The sequence below is a fragment of the Synchiropus splendidus genome, chromosome 1, assembly GCF_027744825.2.
Source record: "Synchiropus splendidus isolate RoL2022-P1 chromosome 1, RoL_Sspl_1.0, whole genome shotgun sequence".
Taxonomy (NCBI): domain Eukaryota; kingdom Metazoa; phylum Chordata; class Actinopteri; order Syngnathiformes; family Callionymidae; genus Synchiropus; species Synchiropus splendidus.
This window is the reverse complement of record NC_071334.1, coordinates 45,121,471-45,140,461: the sequence shown is the minus strand read 5'-3', so window position 1 is coordinate 45,140,461 and position 18,991 is coordinate 45,121,471. Positions and strand designations below refer to the sequence as shown.

At 42.6% G+C, this 18,991-nt stretch overlaps 3 protein-coding genes across 5 annotated transcripts; 1 reads left to right on the top strand and 2 right to left on the bottom strand.

Annotated features, from left to right (window-relative positions):
• Positions 1-2,014: 2,014 nt before the first annotated feature.
• Positions 2,015-8,284, bottom strand: pcyox1 (prenylcysteine oxidase 1). The gene is made up of 7 exons (XM_053845014.1): positions 8,055-8,284; positions 7,068-7,206; positions 6,450-6,656; positions 6,209-6,383; positions 4,835-5,046; positions 4,617-4,769; positions 2,015-3,106 (listed from the first exon to the last, which is right to left on the bottom strand). Exons 2-7 carry the CDS (start codon positions 7,165-7,167, stop codon positions 2,436-2,438), a joined length of 1,518 nt encoding a protein of 505 aa, XP_053700989.1. The 5' UTR covers positions 7,168-7,206; positions 8,055-8,284; the 3' UTR covers positions 2,015-2,435.
• Positions 8,075-9,402, top strand: fam136a (family with sequence similarity 136 member A). Its single transcript, XM_053845059.1, has 3 exons — positions 8,075-8,314; positions 8,724-8,864; positions 8,944-9,402. Exons 1-3 carry the CDS (start codon positions 8,228-8,230, stop codon positions 9,130-9,132), a joined length of 417 nt encoding a protein of 138 aa, XP_053701034.1. The 5' UTR covers positions 8,075-8,227; the 3' UTR covers positions 9,133-9,402.
• Positions 9,403-10,286: 884 nt separating this feature from the next.
• On the bottom strand, positions 10,287-18,958 carry gmcl1 (germ cell-less, spermatogenesis associated). Of its 3 annotated transcripts, none has more exons than XM_053845037.1 (16): positions 18,856-18,958; positions 17,719-17,842; positions 16,685-16,867; positions 16,487-16,610; positions 16,320-16,416; positions 16,162-16,259; positions 15,981-16,093; positions 14,574-14,639; positions 13,587-13,671; positions 12,989-13,079; positions 12,784-12,924; positions 12,571-12,640; positions 12,418-12,493; positions 12,204-12,349; positions 11,757-11,844; positions 10,287-10,751 (listed from the first exon to the last, which is right to left on the bottom strand). In XM_053845037.1, exons 3-16 carry the CDS (start codon positions 16,858-16,860, stop codon positions 10,614-10,616), a joined length of 1,509 nt encoding a protein of 502 aa, XP_053701012.1. In that variant the 5' UTR covers positions 16,861-16,867; positions 17,719-17,842; positions 18,856-18,958; the 3' UTR covers positions 10,287-10,613. The 3 variants fall into 3 exon arrangements, with proteins under 3 accessions (XP_053701012.1, XP_053701003.1, XP_053701021.1); XM_053845028.1 differs by having other exon boundaries at positions 18,878-18,952; XM_053845046.1 differs by lacking the exons at positions 12,204-12,349; positions 18,856-18,958 and having other exon boundaries at positions 17,719-18,849.
• Between the last annotated feature and the right edge of the window lie 33 nt (positions 18,959-18,991).

The following is an 18,991-nucleotide window of genomic DNA, read 5'->3' as shown; positions in this document are numbered from 1 at the left end:
TTTTGCGCTATTTAATGTCAAAAATCACAAATATTAAACATTAAATTGAGAAAGGATTTTACAAGAATAAAAATATAAAAGAAAATAATACTGTGAAAAAGGGAATAGTAATGTGATTACTAGTAATCTAATGTTATTTTGGGGTACTTTAAAAAAATACAAGGAAGAAAAAGTAAATATGTGAAACAGATGGTTAAAATACTCAAAAAATTATGAACAAATGACCATCTACTAATAAAGAGGTAAACATTTATTTAAATTGTTACAAAGAGAACATTAAACAGAAACAAGTATCAGTAGATTGGCAACAATATAAAGCTGAAATCTCATATTATTTTTAAATTAAAACACTGACCCAATAGATAGGCAGTTGCCATTTTATTTTTTGCTCAGTGGACTCAGCAGCAAACATAGAGTTTATGCCTACAAAACTAAGATCAAATATTTGCATTCATAGTTTGTCATTCAATTTTTTGCAATTACCACACAGGCGTAATAATCATCCATTCATTTTCTTTGCATATTTTCAAGCCTGTCAAAAACAGAATAACATTCTAAATAATCCACAAACTTCTACCCATCCAAGTCACTGAGCAAACACAGTGTTGCACTTCTGTGGCGAGTGTCAGACTGCATCATTGTCCTCCTTCCCCAAAGACTTTCTCTCATTTCTCCATGAAGCACAAATAAACAGCTGCTCCACCACTGAATCCCCTTCCATCTGCATCAGCTTTACAGTGACGGGAAGTTTCCAGACTGTCACTTGTAATCTCTGCTTGAAAACAGTAGAACGGAACGCCGTCGACTTTGTGGTCTCACCATATCATGAACGACATGCAAGGTTTTGGTGCAATGAATTATGTACACAAAATTTTGAACCAAAAAATACCTGTCAAAAAGTTAAATTACGATGAAAATACTTGGAACTTCTCCCTGAGTTAGACAGGTCCCTGCTACTTATATAAACTGAAAATATAACAGGCTGCATGTTTAAGATTGATGGTGTTAATTTTTAAATGTAATTTGCAATAAAATAACTTTAATGTGATTGGAAACATTAACAAAAATTATTTAGACACAAATTAAAAACATCACTACCATGTTTTGTTCATTTTTATACAGGAGCATGATCTGTAAAAACGAGGGGAAAAATGTATTATCAAGAAAATTAAAATCGTCATTTGCAGGAGATGCTTCGGTTACATCACAATTTAACAAAACACAAAGCAAAAAGTCCAGTCATTTTCATGACATGGCAGGTGTTATTAATAAAAAAAAAATCAACATAGAAAACTGATAACTGATAACTTAACTGTTATTTTTCTTCTCCTGTTTTTTTGGGTCCGGGCCAACACTGACATCATTCTTTTGGGCTATTGTTCCAGAATTCTATTAGCAAATTTTTAATAACTTCTTGGCCTGTTTTGATGTTTACAGTGTTCATCAATGCCAGACAAGTTGTTTTTAAGCTATTTTTGGGGACATTTTTGGTAAGGGTGCGGCATCTATTTTCTCGTCGCCATTTTTACTAAATTCCCACCACAGTCTATGTTGCATTGCTCCACCTTAATATTTGACCCGGACATCTACGGGCCGACCCGACTGGCTAATGCTGAGTTTGCCGAGTATTTTACGCAACATTTAACACCTACATGCCTACAGTACTCTTAGGAATGGAATTCTTTAGGAATGTCTATAGACGATGAAAAAAATCACAACCTCTCTGAAAGTTGGCGAAAGCAAAAAAAGTGGTTTGTCCAGCCAAAATGATGTCCATTATTATGACAAAGGCGGAACAAAGAGGCACCTAAAACACCCGAGGCACCGGAAGATGGTCATTTTTTGATCTTGTCTGAAGGTACATGTAAATGTACATTGTGACCAGGCTTTTGGCTAGGAGGGCATCTGGGTGTCTGCAAAAACATGAAAAAATTGACCCCCGATTCTCAACCGTAGCTTGGCCGCCAGATTACGCCGTTATATGGCGGCATCTCGTGGCCAAGCTACGGTTGAGAATCGGGGGTCCATTTTTCATGTGTTGCAGGCGCCACCCTGGCGAAGCGCAGCACTGTCTGCCTTATTTATTCTGTGAAGGAATTTCATACTAGTGTCACAATAATGGAGGAGGGTGGGTGCGTTTCGGTTCCTCCCAGAGATGCGTCCTGGGTGTCTTTTGTAAATGGGGCCTGTGGACTCAATCACACCCAGAGTTTATCCGGACTTTGAGCATCAAGAGTTAATGTTTGCTTCATGTAATCTTATGTGAAACAGTAAATGTCAAGAATACTTTTCTAGATTTAGATTATACTTTCCGAACCTACTCCCACAGTGACTTCAGCTCAGCGCTCTCCCACGCTTCAGCCCTGACCTTGACAGGAGTTTCCACAGAATCCTCCTCCAAGTTGGAGCACAGAAGGCTGGAGTGAATGTCTCTCCTAGAGCTCCCCCCTGAGGCGGGTGTGGAGGTCTTCCTGGTCTATCTTGCCGACTTGCTGGTGCCACCTGTGATGTGCCAGCAGGGCAACGTTCCGGGCCGCGATGGCGCTCATCTCCATGGTGCTGGCTGCCCACTCCACCGCGTTGAGGTAGTACAGTCGATGGTGCAGAATGAAGGGAGGAGTTCTCCGGTGTGGCGGCCGATAAGCTGGGTAGGCCAGCCACTTTGTCTCCGACACTGAATCCCAGGAGAGGAACAGCTGTCGCAACCGTTCCTGAGTCAGCGGCTTCTGAGAGAGGACCTTCCAGACCTTGTTATGGCTGGCAGGAGGCCGATTGTAGTCAGAAGGAACATGCACGGGATCCAGAGAGACCAGACTGTGCAAGACGTCCTCCTTGGAATCGGTGGTCAGAACTTGAGAAACGGTGAAGTCCGAAGGTGGCGCCGTCACACCAAGAAAGGATGTGTTCAGTACACCGTGGACCAGAGTGGACACGGTGGGATGGTACCGTCCGGGGTAGTGGGAGGGGATTGAAGGAGAGACCCCTGGGAAGGTGATGTCAGACTTGCCTTGGTGTAGCGGCGTCGCTATGACGACGATGTCGTACAGGGAATGAGCGGAACCCAGTTCCCCGACGTAGCTGACCTCGTAGAAGCTTGTTGTGGTGCCTGAACAACACGGAGGAGAGTTGAATGATTAGAACGGCATTTGAGTTGAAGACTACGATGACAAAACTACTGCACTGAGAACATTTAACCCCTCACACACCTGTTTAACTACTCAACGTCCATGTTCTTTGCGAATCCCACTAGGCTTTACCCTCCAACCCAACTGTCTGCGGCTTCATGTTTGAGCAACAGCAGGATTTTCAGCGTTGTGCTCCATTATTATTGTTTATATAAATGGTTTGTGACCCGATTTACTTGACAATGGCAATTGTGTAGGGCCATGGTTGGGCCGCGAGCGCCCCCTAGAGGGCCGCTAAAAGTGTTTTGTTGTATACATTAGCCCAGTGTTTTTCAACCTTTTTACAAGCCATGACACCCTTGGTTCATTGAAAAAATCCCAACGCTCACCACCATAGGAACCTCGGTCAAAGAGCGCTGGTGCTTAAAGTCCTATAGAAAATCTGGGCAATATGTGGTGGGCAATATGTCAAAATATATCATGATTTATTTAGGTATTTACTTACTTTAAACACCTGTTTCGATTTTATCACTTCTCTTTTGCATGATTTTATTGTAGTTTTGAGTTTCCAGACAAACCCTTAGCATTCTTTGCCTGAACTTGCATCATAAAAACATTTTGCAGCACATTAATTTTGTTGTGCATTTAGTTTTTCGACAACTTTTAAACCACAAAGCAAACTTTGACAGTCCATGAGTATCAATAAAGTTTTGAAGTGAGACGTCACTCCCTCCATGGTTCTGTGGTGAAAGTGTGTGGTCAAGTTAGAGGAGCATCAGGTTTAAAAACAGCTGAAAGTTGCGCATGTGAGCGGCTTCTTGTCTGTGAGTGTGTGGGAAGAGGAGCGCCGCGCACCACAGCAGCGCTGCTTTGACTGACGGACAGATCAGCGCATCAACACACTGTAGCTCTACAGTAGAGCTATATATATATATATATATATTGACTTGACAGCTGCAAATTTGCGATAGTTACCAAGTATGGAGAAGTTTTGTAAAGAAAAAATGATAAAGAAAGTGATGCCACCCGAACAACAGTAAAAACTGCTCATGAAAGCAACTGAAAGCGTTTTTTTTTTTTTATGGTGATACTTTCATTTACACTTTACTTACATCTTCTTTTGAGTTCATTATGACGGTAAAATCTTATTTTGGGATTTTTCATATTGTTTTATCATAGAAATCTGATTCCGAAATTTATTGAAAACGTACAGTTTTGTAAATTAAAAATTTCTCAACAGTTTGCATCAAGTGTAAAAATCTCTAGTACATTTGATAAATATGACTGGTTGGACTTTTCCATGACAAATAAATATCTTTGATCACATGGTTTCATGTCATTTCATTTTGCTTTGTTTAGGTGTAAGTACATTAAATATGGTTATTGATCACAAATGAAATCAAGAGTCATGGATCAGTACTATTACTTGAATGGGCACATTGGTTCAGGGAAAGGTTAAGAAACCCTGAATTTGAAAGGAAGAGCATTCACCCGTCTTTGAGGGACGAACTTTGACAGAGACAGACGTCACTGTGGCAGTGATGAGGTCACTCTTGCTGTGGTAGAGAAGCCCCGAGCAGACCTTCTTGTTGCCTCCGTCCACAGCCCACATCCCAGACTCTTCCCCGGCCAGTGAAACCGCACCTTTGACAAAGAGACCTCGCTGTCAGGAAATGGAAACGCCTCACACGAGGCGAGGTGCCACGTACCCACTAAGCCGTGGATGCGCACACTTTGGCCGTAGTTGAGGCGACAGATGGGAACCACCACATCGTTTAAGAAGACTTGCGAGAAACCCTCAGCGATCATGGTCTCCTCCAGAGTCTGGTTCATCAGAGTGAGGAAGCTGTCGCCACCCATGGCATGGACCAGACGCTCCACGGTGGAGAAGGAGTAGCCGTACTGCTGGTATTGGTAGATCCTGTGGACTCACAGAGTGATTCTCACTCATTTCAGAGGATGGGAAATGGGAAATCTCGGCTCGCTGTTCTGAGTCAACCAGGAAGCATGCAGTAAAGTGAGGTCCATCATGGTTCCCACCACAACCACTGTTGTTGTGTTGTTGCTTCTCCTTACACACAAAGGATCCTTAACAGGAAAATAATGAACCAAGCAAGGAATTTTGGGGTGAGTTCTTTATTCTGCGGTGAGAGAATGACACTCTAGAACAGTGGTCCCCAACCTTTTTATCACCGCGGACCAGTCAATGCTTGACAATTGGAACGCGGCCCGGGGGTACAAAGTTGCCACTTTGACCCTTCATATAAGGCCTCTGCATGTTTGTGTGCACGCTAAGACTCACTAACTCTCCTCCTCTTGAACAGTGCCCTAACGCTCTCTGACTCTGGTTGCTATGGCAACGTTTAAACATGCCTTCAAAAGAGCACACAGTCACATCACAATACCGAACATGAAGTGCATGAAAATGTTAACTCATCATATTGTTTAATCAATGGTAGCCCTGAGCTTGTTTCTCTGCAACTAGACGGTCCCATCTGGGAGTGATGGTAGACGGCCGCGATAAATCTGTATTTCAAGTACGACTCCTGATATTGTTTGTAAAAAACCTTCTTCTTCTTGGAAGTCGTAGGCTCTACTTCTGTCTATTCACTGAGCCTTTTCCCCTTCACAAAGAAACGGCTGTTTCCTACTCATTTTGCGAGCTTGTGGGTTACATTTTAATCGAGAGAATCTGGTAATTTTTCAAAATAAAATCCTTCAGACTCAGATCATACACAAAACTGAAATAATTCATTATTTCTTGTGCGGCCCGGTACCAATTGATCCACGGACCGGTACCAGGGGTTGGGGACCACTGCTCTAGGGAACCCCCAAAACACCGGGAATGGATTTCATGATAACCTATTCAACTCTCCGGAGTGTATTTTGGGGATCTTTCTCCCAAACTATTTTACACAAACCCAACCAACCAAGACCATTGAACAGGTTTAACTCCTTGTTCCCCAAACCGAACCAAGATGTTGAAAGGTACATGTAAAAATATGGAAATATGGAAAAACATAACAACGGATGACGAAGCATGTCTCTTGACATTTTGAGGTTAATGAAAAAAAAAAAGTTACCTCATAAATTTGTCCAAGACGCTCTCCACCCACATCTGCATCCGAAGAAAGGTGAAGCCGTATCGCCACAGCCTCCTCAGGAAATTGATGATAAACCAGTCACTTTCTTCAAACGTGAGCTGCTTCCCATCAAAAACAGCCATTTTCTGTGCCACTTCTCGGCGTGTGGGAATTCCTGAGAGACACCTCACATTTACCGGTGCGGATCACAGCAACCAACTCCACCGTCGAGAGACTTTACCTATTTTGTCGACAAAGTGCTTCATGTGAAGGTTCAGGGGGTGAATCACAGACCCCCCAGTCTCATATTCATGATCCCCGATCTTCACTGTGGCCAGTCGTCCTCCGACTGCGCCTGGTTCAAACACGTCTATATTCACCGCAGGTCCAAACTCCTCTCTGAGGTAAAAAGCTGCAGCTGAGCCGCCGATGCCTGCACCTATCACAGCTGATGGAGAACAAGGAGACCAGTTCAGATGCATGTTCTCACAGACATGTTTTGATCAGAGACTTGTAAAGGGCTGCCAGTGATTGACTCATGTTTTGGGGGAGGTTTAACTTTTAAGAGAAGATCATTTCATTTTGAAATAGAAAAGCCATGACTTCTGAGCTACAGGACTGAAAAAACAAACAAACAAACGTTTCCCTTCTCCAGAACATACCACTGATGTGGTGATGAAATGCAGACAGAAGTTACAAATCTGGTGAGCTCAATGTGTTTGTGTTTTCTGTCGCTCCTTTGAACAAGGTCAGGATGATGAACACTGAGGTCTCACTTCTCAGAGGACTACCTAGCACTTGGCAGGTGAAATGTGCATCAGTATAATGGCCATGAGGACAGAGAGGTCGTCAGTCTCACCTATCTTTTTGGGCTGTTCTCGCAGCTCCGATGCCAGACTTCTTGTCCCGGTGTGACTCAGTCCCAGGAGCAGGAGAACTCTCAAGACTTTGATACTCATGGTGGACTTTGGAACTCTTCAGACTCGAACGCCTTCAACCTCAACGTGAGCGACAAACACACGACTTAAATCCGAATCCGATAAAAGACAAACATTTGCCGAAAAGTCATCGGTGCGAGGCTGTTGAACGAGCAACAGGGTGATTTCAAGTGACTCGATCAGCTGTAGCGTCAACAATGTCGCCAGCTTAATGAACAATGCTTCAGCATGGACTAACAACCCTATCACACACTTAAAACAAACTTCCCACAACGCTACAAACTTTGTGAATAACACTCAATTCGCGAAAACTTCCACCACTCGTTTGACAGTCGAATCACGTCCGAGTACGACGAGTCTGTGACATACTTCCTGGTGAGTGACGGTTAGATACTTCAAAATAAAAGCCTCTTATTGTTGTAATTGCTGCTTCCGTACATCCTAACAAGACATCGCGAAGACAGTAATTGATCCATAAAAAAAATAATTTTCCTTATTCTGTGTCCATTGTGAGCACTTCTACAGCCTGTAGATTTATATATATATATAATATAATATATAATATATATATATATAATATAATATATAATATAATTCCCCGACAGCTGCAACTGAATACCAAATGGTGATATATATAGATATATTTGTTTCTCAATGACGAAATATTTTTGGAGCGACCAGGGAGATGTAAGGACATAATTTGAATATCTACACAGAAAGTAGCTGTGCCCGAATTTAACAATAATAAAGAATGATATCATATATAATTATATAATTAATTCACAAGCGGAGTATTAAGTTTGATATAGTTTCTAATTATATTACTATTATTACTGTCATTATACATTGCATATTTATTCAATGTAAGTTTATTCTGCACATTAAGCTGAGACCGGAAGAACTCTTACTTTGCCAACACCGGTGAGGAAGTAATCCGGAAATGACGAGACGTCTCTCCTCTTGAAGCATGCTTGAATGGCGGTGACCTTAGTTCTCACACTGTAAGGCTGAAAAGTTTCAAACTGCGAACACCCTCGTCGGTCGGAGCCCTTTCTGAATCCCTCGGCCTGACGACGCGACCATGGCGGAGGCTCACCAGGCGAGAATCGGGGCTGCGGTGGAGGAAATGGTGCAGACCCTGGAGAGAGACCACATCAGAGTCATGCAGGTCTGTCATGCGCGTCATACCTGCTGGTCATGTCACAGATGCTTTTCATGGTCCGTCCTCATCCGTCAATAATAATTCATATTAAAATGAGTAACCTCCCACCAGTCAAAGTGCACCAAGATGCGTCTTTACAGTCCTGCAGCCGCTTTACTATGTAATGAAGGTCACGGAAGCAGAATGATGTTGAATTGAGGTTGTTTTGAATCCTCACGGCTTGAAAGTGGACACAAACATTCCGTGTTTTTTTTATTAAAAAAAAATGATAACTGTACTTGAATTAATGTAAACCTAACGATGGTCTAGCCTAGCCACTTCTGGTTGAACATTTCATCATTAAACGGCAAAGCCGTGTCACATCACACGGTTAAACTCGGCAGCATTCACACCTGCATGTGTCCACTTCCCGCAGGGTCGCATGTTCCGCTGCAGCGCCGACTGCTGCGACCGATCCTCAGACTCCATGTCTCAGGTGCACCAATGCATCGACAGGTGTCACACTCCTCTGGCCAAAGCCCAGGCGCTGGTTACCTCTGAGCTGGAGAAGTTTCAGGTGAGGAGTGGCTAATAACGTCACGGCTCTAAATCAACGTGACCCCTAACCTTCCCTCTCTCCTCTGCGGGCCTGTCAGGACCGTCTGACCAGATGCACCATGCACTGCAATGACAAAGCCAAGGACCTCTTTGACTCTGGCGCCAAGGAGCCGGCCGTCCGCTCCCTGATGGACCGCTGCGTGGGCACCTGTGTAGATGACCACATGAATCTGATCCCCAGCTTGACCCGGCGGATTAAAGACAACTTGGACTCTCTCCAGCAATGACAGCTTGAGCTTGTTACCACACAGGTGTAGGCTGCCAGACGAATGTGTGATTAAATGAAGGCTGACTTGCTGTTAATGTTGATAAATGTTTTTATGTTCACAGTATCATGACAAAAACAGTGAGTAGCTTTTATTTAATCACATGAAGTTTTCAGCTCTTAGGATTCTTTTTTTTTTTTTTTTTTTGGTGTTTGTAAGCGAATGTGTGTCCGAATTTAACTTACTGCAGTTTTTTTGTATGAATAAATGGTACATAAATATTCAAAGATTTCTTTCATCATTTGGTGTGAGACTTTTGCTGTGGGAAGACAAAATGTATGAGATCATTGAAAGGTCAAGGGAAAATGGCTCAACCAGATCAACGAAGCCACGACCATGTAGAAGAAAAACAAAGAAATTACAGCTGAAATAAGATTTCATTAGATGTAGGGTGAAGAGGAGGCGATAAGAAAAGACTGACGGGCAAAAGGAGATGAGTGATGACATGGAAAGATGAGATTTAAAAAAAAGGTGATAAGAATGAATGAAAAAGAAGAGTTGTGGAAGGATCGAGCCAATGACAGGAGGAGGTGTGCACGGATCGGCTGCCCCCGCGACCCAACCCCAGATGAAGCAGGAGAAAATGGATGGTAAAACTATAATCTAGATTAACACAAGAAAAAAAGTCGACAAAAATGACACTTCAAGGTTGTTGGATTAAGTGGTGAAAATGGAGAATGAAATGAGAATAAATGAAAGGAGACAAGGATAATGGCAGGAGAGACTGCTCAGAGTTCGAGATATAAAAAAAAAATGCAGAACGATATGTAATACTGAGGTAACGTGAGGTGAAAGAGACATGAGAGGAAGAGTAAGGACAAGAGCAGGGATGGGAAAATGATTAGAAAATAAATACATGCGAAAAAGATATGACAGATGCATAGAAAGAAAAGGATGATGGAACGGATGTTAAGATTGATGAAAAGACAGGAAAATAAATGGGGCAATGATCAGCTGAAGGCTTCAGGAGTAATAAACTAGGCTGGGAATTCTGGTTTGTAACAACAGAACACACATCTCTTACATAACCTGATTCTGTGTAGTGTTCAACCCAGCAACATCGTGTACCAGGTCCAGTGCTCCCTGACCCTCGACTGATAAAGAAGAGCGACAAATAAACGCAACTGTTTAATGATGCTGTAACGTCGAGATGAGAGCAACAGATTTCATTCTGAGTTGCTTTAAGAACCCAGACGCCGAAACCAAGTCCAGGCATGAGGTCTCAATGGAAAAACATCACGCAGATAACTTGTATTTACATTAAGTGAGAAGTTCTGAGGTTCAGAAGGTCCACGATAAAATAGCAGCTGCTCTGCGTAAACATGTTTACATCAACAAGAACAGAGATCAGGATGAGATCCACAAAGTTGATGATCAGTGATGTGAGGTCAGAGTGGAGACCAGCCGCCGTTGCCGTCCATCAACAGACGCCGCCGTCCCCATCACGACACGATGCGAGAGCTGCTCTCGTCTGGAGAGTCCGATCTTTGGTCCAAATGAGGGGACGTGTACAGGAAGTTGCAGCACACGTACAGCGGGAATGACAACAAACGGCTGTCCAGGTTCATCACCACGTATTCCTGACAGACAGACGGACGACAAAAGATAAATAAGCACATGTCCACCTTCGCTGCAAAGAGAACATCAGGGAGTGTTTATGCCAATAATTCCATCCCCATGGCCAATGCTACAAATGTTCCGGGGAGCCGACCACGCCACTTCCTCACTGTGGTGGCAAGAGTGAGAACTAAAGTGGAGTCCAGTCTTGAGCATTTTAGACTTAGTCTGAGTCATCCATAGCTAGTTCACTCTAGTTTTGGACAAACACAACTGTTGATTTTGTTTTTTTTAGGAATACATTTCTATTAACAACCCTGTATTATACTTGTAGGATACAAGTAAAACGTAAACATTTTAAATACATACTGCATATTACTGGTTACCAAAATAATAAATTTCAAGACACCAGGACAGATTGCGGTAGGGGGTGCATTTGATATGCTTGTACACACTAACAAGTGAGAATAAAATATAAAATACTTTCTAATTTTGTTTCATTATTCAACACGTTTTCGACAGTACGCATCATCAATGCGTACGTCTTGTGCTCAGAGTTTTAAAAGATAGACAGCTAAATATTCTGTGTCAAACCACACTTAAAGACCTTTAATAACAAAATAAATGGCAAGAAGACGCAAAGAAAGATGAACAACTGTCATTTGTCTGTTTAAGTGGTGGATCCTTGATGCATTTCCTGCGGAGCTATGCACCCCAGTGAAGGGACACCATACTCAGCAAGGACACATGGGCTATTGTCCCTTTCTCCATGTTGGGCAACAAAACTTTGGAGATTAAGACATTTCACCACAGGTTTTATTTTGGATATAATAATAATTTTAGTTGACAAAAGCAACACCAGCCTGTTGTTACTATTTTTGTCGGGAATGTGCCTTTCTACATCAGCAGTGTGGACAGAAATATGGAGATAAGACACAGCTCTAGTAACAAAATACTCCCAGAACTACAGAAAGCCAAGAGAGGCCCATAGCTGCTGTCATAGCAATGAGACAGTCACAGCAACTGACCTGGTCTTTTTCCAAGGTGAGGAGCTGGTAACCAGTGGAGCGACTGCAGACTAGTTTCCCTCGACTGTCGAATGAGGCCAGACGCAACCTGGACAGAAAGAAATACCACTTTCACTTCTTTTCTCAGAAAGTGTTTTCAGCATCCCAGATGTTCTAAATCTGGATCACCAGTGAGGCAACAAAACATTCCCCAATTTCTCCGGAGTTTGAATAGATCCAAACAGTTACAGAACTGCACACAGCCTGCATTTAACTCCAGACAGTTGAATTCTCTTTATTCAACATGAGATAAAATTAAAGTTGCCAAATCTGCTCACTGGAGTCGACAGAATAGTCTTCGTCTGCATCAGCACAGTTCGACCAAACATTTTGTCTGGAATGCTGAAGCTGAAAGTGTTTTTACTATTTTAGGGTAGGTATTTTGGTGAAGACCACTGTCCTACTGACCTGTATGCCAGATGCCTCCGAGGTTGCAGACTCACAGCGCCCCCGCATGGCTGACTGAGAGTGTTTCTTTTGAAGACTATAAAGCGGTTGGTGTAGGTCACCAGCAAGTCGAAACCAAAGTTAAAACCTGTCCACCTCCAGCAGTACTGCGAGGACACCAGCAATACTTCATGTTTAGTTTTCCAAAGATTGTTACGCTACAGTTCCTACTCACGTCTCCATCTTTGGTCAGTTTTCTGCCACATCTCATGCTGTTCAGCTCAAACTCATCCTTGTTTGCTTCCTGAGGACTGGAACATACAAGAAATACTGAGTGAAGTGAAGTGAGGTAGAAACATTTTCATCAAAAGTCTGCCCTTCTACGCACCCGTTATCGTTGTCAAATTCTGTCCGCAGCATTGCAAACCACTGACTTTTGTAGACCACAGTCAACCAGTCTGCAAGAAAGGAGCATCAACCACTGAAGCTACTGTAAGTTATGACTGGTCAACACAGCACGATCAGTGTTAATATAACTGAGATGAAGAAGCTGAATTCCAGCTGTGAGAACTAAAGCGTGTTGGCAAGGACTTGATCCTACCAGGCGGCAGAATGTTGTCTCTCTCCAGGATGCGTGCAGACGCCAGATCGTTGATGATGTACTGAAGGCGAACGTGTTTAAAGACTGAGCAGAAAGCTGCACCCTCCTCCGTGTTCAGGAACGGCTCTTTCTCACACTGGTCTGGAGAGGAATGAACAGGATGATGAAACAAATTTAAGTTTCACACAGAGCCTTTGTTCCGTACCAGATCTGCGCTTGCAGAACCAGGCATCAGCATCCACCAGAAGCTGCTTGATAGGTCCGTCCCACGTCGGATTGAGCTGCAGGAACATCCACTGCAAGAGAAATCAAATCCAGTTAAAAGCAATTTAAATGGGCGTGAGCCCATCTGGACCACATTTTAAACTTCCACCTCCACCAAAGACACACAGATTTGTCATTTTTGATCGATTATACAGGTCACAGGTCTAGTCAGAATGGCATAGTACTAGTGGAGAAAAAGAATCCATCTTACACAACATTGTAAATATCACTTCAACAGTTTTGCATAGTTCTGCACAGAAGTAAACAAGACATCACATATTTATGAATGTGCTATGTGAGAATGTGGGAGTACACCTACGGTACTAAATCGGATGAGGAGGAGAAGGATGAAGATGAGGATGACCATGTGATGTACCTTATATTCTGTCACGTGTACATATAAAATTCATTTAAAACTGTGTTGATATAAATATGGTACAGGTTCAATGAGTTCAAGAAAGCAGTGCTGTTTCAGGTGTCTTGGTTTGATCACAGGACACATGAGTCGATTCGGTCTAGTGATTGGTTGACGCTCTTACTTTTTTGAGCGCTGTGTAAACGTCCATTTCCACCTGCATGACAAACAGGTCTGATGAGTGGATAAGCTGTTCCATCAGTTCGGGCCTGCAGACAAACAGAAGATACTGCTGGTGCACAGAGAATCCAAACACCCAGAGCTGTGCTTACTCGCTGTCAAACATTATTAAATCGCAGAGGTTCACACAACACTTAAGTAATGTCACTGGAGTCACAGCCTTTAAAGGAAAACCACAGAGACTCTGCACTCATGCAAGGCGTCTTGTAAAAACAAACACATTGGTCACCGCAGTCACAAACACGGAGTGAGGCGTTTCAGTTTTCACTGTCACTCCTACAGAGTGGTTCCCAACACTTTCTCTGGATTGCACAGCAGTTTGACAATGGAACAAAAGCAGTTTGACTGTCCCCGCCCGAAATGAATTTGATCAACAAACAAGAGATCTGGCAATAATATGAGAAAAACAAAGCAGTCTCTCTGTGCTAAAGGCTGTTCCGTTCGACAGTGGACTAAAAAACTTTTAAAAGACACATTTAGATCCCTGTCCTTTCATTCCATGATGTTCCATCACTTGTCCCCGTGACAGTGGCTGGAGTCTTATCAGATTTAAAAATATGTCTACACTGTATGCATGCAAGAGTGTGAGCTCAAGTGTCCCTGACAGCAGTGTGTACGACAGTGACTGGGCGAGTGCAAGTGTCTTCATGAGAAGCATGTGATCGTGTCTCCACAAGAGTGCACTTGTCCAGAGATAACGTATCACACTATGTCTGCTACAGGAAGAGAAAGAGATAGTGTTTCAGTTTACATTTCCATAAGCTCTTTATGCAGTTCCACAACTTTGTTAGACGGCGGACCATTAATACTGTCAACAAAGGGTTTTATACAAAGCTGTTATCAGACAGCCGTTCACCTCGCTAACTAGCTATGGCAACCCAGAAGGGAAAAGAAGAGTGGGACACTGAATCATCATAAAGAGACCAAATACCCCAGTTCTTTCATCAAGTCAATGTTTTGGTGAGTCATCAAGTTGTTGAGAAGCCACTCGAGGCACCTGTAGATGGAGAGACAAGGACATTGACAGTCAGAATGTTTGACAGTAAACACACATCACTTTCATTCACCTTATTCTTAACAACCGCCACTGATCCCCAGTTGATTGACAGCCTTGTGCTGACACTGGATTGGTTAACCTACATGTGTTTGCAGGGTTGGAACACACCTGCTATTTCTGTTCAAATTCTCAAAACCGTTTAACCCATTTTAAGCAGCTAAATTCTTCGAATTGACTGAATTTGCAGGACCTTTCAGCAGAGCGGCAGTTGTTCACAAGAGTTGTAAACACTCCAACAACATTTTTAAGGCAGTATTTTGGATTTGGCGGTCATACGAGGGAGACAATCATTCCGCAAAGATAGGGATGTTCAGATCGATAGGTCACCGATCGTGACCGTCATTGTCGATCACAACAACATCCGCTCCTCCCTACTTGCTGCTCACTCAGCAGCAACCGTGAAGCAGCAGTCTGCCTTGAAGATTCTTTCAATCTGTCATGTAAAGTTTGCATCCTGCAGCACGGAGAAATGTTGAGCACGGAAGCGCTTCAAATTAAACACTCCATTTAAAGCTCCAGCACTTGACGGAGCACGGAGTTTTCCGAGCTCATGAAAGTGAGACCGCTGGTTCAACAGCAGCAGGCTGTGCGCGCGGGGGGCTGTTAGCGCAGCTGACGCAACAACCACCGGCCCGAGGGTGACATTCGGAACACTAGGCTAGTTGCTAATTTCACCAAGCTAGATGAGCAGCCATTCTCAGGAGTTGTTTATGCCTCGCCGTTTTGGAGTCAGGTGCAGCGTTCGTCAGTCATCTAAATCTGAAACGTTTTAAACCATCCGGAGTGGAAACTTTCATAAATGCAGTGCTCTCTGTCTCAAGAGTCCCGCCACAAGCGGCCAGTATGTCAATATTTCACGGACAAAGCAAAGTCTCAAGAGACCCACCAAACTGCGACGTCTCACATCAAATTAAATATTTTTCAGCTGTTCTTTTGACAGAATAGTTGCTGCATTCAGCAAGTTTTTTTTTTCTAATTTTTGCCTTCTTGAAGAGGTATATAAAACGTGTCTGAATTAACATGATTTCAAGTTTACGTTTTCATATCATGTACAGAGAAGGTATCATCATTTTGATTACAAACTCATTGTCAAATCCATTGGATCGGTATCGGTGATCAGCAGCAAAAACCCTGATCAGAGCATCCCTGCACAAAACCCTTGCCCAAGGAGTCAAAAGAGACTTCGCTACCCAGAAGAAGAAGGGAAATTGACCAAACAGACAAACGTACCCATCATGACGCATGCATGGAAAAAGTTTGACAGTACAAGCAGAAGCTTACTTTTTCAACACGGAGTCCAAGCCGTACATATAAGCGCAGGCGTAGTAGCCACAAACAGTTTTCACACCAATGTTCTCCTTCATGGTCTCGCCGCACTGCTGGATCAAGCCGTCCTGTCATGACACCAGCTTGGTGAGAAAAGAGCGACAGGGAAACATGCTGGAACCCTCACTATACTGACCAACTGTAGCATACAGGCTGCAGCCAGAATACTGACAACCCTGCTGGGCTTGATCAGAACATCGTCACGGTACAAGGATCCAAACACCACCTGCAAGGCTGCACAGATGAGCAGAATCAATGAAGAATTCACGTCGCTTTTCTTGGCAGACGCCGAACCTTCAGTGTCAATATTCTGGTCGGGGATTTCTAAGTTGATCTCCATCATGTTGGATTCCTTCCAGGATCCGCTGAACATGCTGGAGAAATATCCAGACTGCAAAAACAATAGCAATGGGTAGAATTAACTAAATGAAACTTAATCTAACATGCGTCTTCATGATTACCTGGCAGAGATAGACTTTATGAAGATTCCACTCTTGTCCCAGCGCACAGATACGAATGTCACTGTTTTCTCCGTTTAGGAATAAAGTTTGATAAATGTATTTTGAAGTGCTTTTTAACTTTTTCCTATTGAAGTCAAAAACACAGTTAGAATCTTAATAAGAAGTGTTTTCTTAAAGACCATTCTGGCGCCGACTTGCCTGCGTGGTGTGTCCAGAATTGCATCGTCTTCTTCTTGTTCGCTCTCGCAGTCACACTGTGCATTTCGTTTCCTCTTCCTACACTCACACGCATGTCTGCGGCTGGTACTTGTGCCTTCTTCTGCCTCTTCCAGTCCACGAGTGGACGACTGTAACCTGCTGCCAAGACTTCCCATCCTTTGCCTTAAACACACACAAAAAGTGACAAAAAGTCAAAAGTACATGGCAAATATTGCAAATTCCTTAAGTGTCACCATCAGCTGAAGGGTAAAAACATTGCATACTGTGAATAATTAAGCATTAAATAATAACAAAACCAACCCCATCTCAGGAATGTATTCATTCAAAGAACATGCAGTTGCAGGCTTTTCAACTCAGGGAGAGGCCCTTGGTTGAGAGGCAAACACAAATCATGAGCACGAGGGACCTTCAGCTTATTTGTTAAGACATTAAAAACATGGAATGGAAACTTGAGCTACCAAACGTTGAATCTTGCAGCCAGTTTAAACCGGAAATATGAAAATAATCTGGTTCGTTTCTGGATGCTCCATATTGACCAAGCTCCTTCAATTGGTTACATTATACCTGAATAGTGGAGGTCAAGTGCGACCAGCATCCACTAACTTCCGACTGCTTGGTTGAACAAAATGCAGAGATTTAGATTTAGAAGTTTGTTAAAACGTTATTTATGGAGCCGGTGACATGCCTACTGGAATTACAGCCTTGAAATGACTGTTTGACATGACGGAATGGCGTCTTTCTACAGACACAGTGTAAGGCATTGGTTCACGGTGAAACCGAGAAGCCCACATGCCCCCACCTCTCAGGAAGACTGGCCAAACGTGTGCACTAGCACTGGTAAGATCAGTGACTAAAGCGTCATCATTTTCTTCCCCAGTCAAGCCGAAAGAATCAATCAGTTCACGTATTTGCTTGTTTGGATCACGCTCACGAGCAAAATGGTTTGTTCGTGTAACTCGCACACCCGTCAACATACACAAGTGATTTAAACATGAATAAATAACCAAACTTACCTTCGAGTGAGAGCCTGGAATCGTGTACACCAAGTGTGGACAGGAAACAAGCGATGCTGATCTCAGGTCAGACAGTGTGTGGATGTTGAGCAGCCGAGTGCAGAGAAGCTGCAAACTAGCTTACCTACCAATACCACACAAACATACCACATTCAGACAAAAGCGACAACGGTGTATTAGACAAACACTTCCCCGCGCAGCTAACGGGACGTAAGCATCGCCGTTCCCTTTTTAAACATGATTTCTGCTTCACAGAAACGTCAACAGACAATCGGAGTGGAACTCCGCTGTCTTCTTTGTCGGTCTTCTTCGCTGGATAAAAGTTTGCTCAGCAGCGTCTCGACGTGGCAGATTAGAAAATGACATCTTCTGCTGAAAACGTGATTCAATCTGGCTTTTCTTTGAACGATCCCAGTTTTTGCCCATTGCATTCTTTCACATTATGCGTATAAGACTACGCCCGATCCTCTCCATAGCAGATCTTTATGACAAAAACATTGAGCGGTATGCTTTCTGATTGCATTTTTTGTTGCATGACGATTCGACTTTTCAGAATTTGCACAAGTATTCGGTCATTATTTTCAGTCTGTCTACTGTCTGTATGGTAATAGCACATAGGTGACGTTTAAAAAAAAAATTGAATAAAGTTCTAATAAATTATGCAGTGCATAAAACTGAGCCCACATTCATTCGTTTTATTTGTTAATGTTGTTATCAGTTATAAAAAAAAGTCGATATAAATATCACATTTGTGATAAATACGGGCCAGAACAATGTATGCCGATATACAGTACGTGCCTTTTACACACTGATATGTGTACAGATTACAAATTTAAGAATTTTTACACTTTTTTTGACATTTTGTTTGAATCGTGAATATAAAATTGTTTATAAAATATATTTTTTAATTTAAGTGACAATGTGAAGTAAATTAAAATGAGGTGACATGTTAATTTTACTGTTCTTAATTTGACGTGTTTAATATTGATTTATACTAAATAATTTTGACAGACGCAGTTAAGTGTGACTGTGAAGTTAATATTCAATATGGGCGATAATTTGGTGTGGTTCAAACGAATTATTGACGTTATGCATAATGCATAATGAAATAAGTGAAAAAATGTGGTTGGCCGATACCGATAAAAGATGGAACACATACACCTGCAGGGTTAACAAATTCCTCAGTGAGGACCCTATTAAGGGGAAAAATAAATGAAAAAGAAATTAAAGAAATAACGCTAGTTTGATTTTAATTTCCCTTCCTGTATGCTGT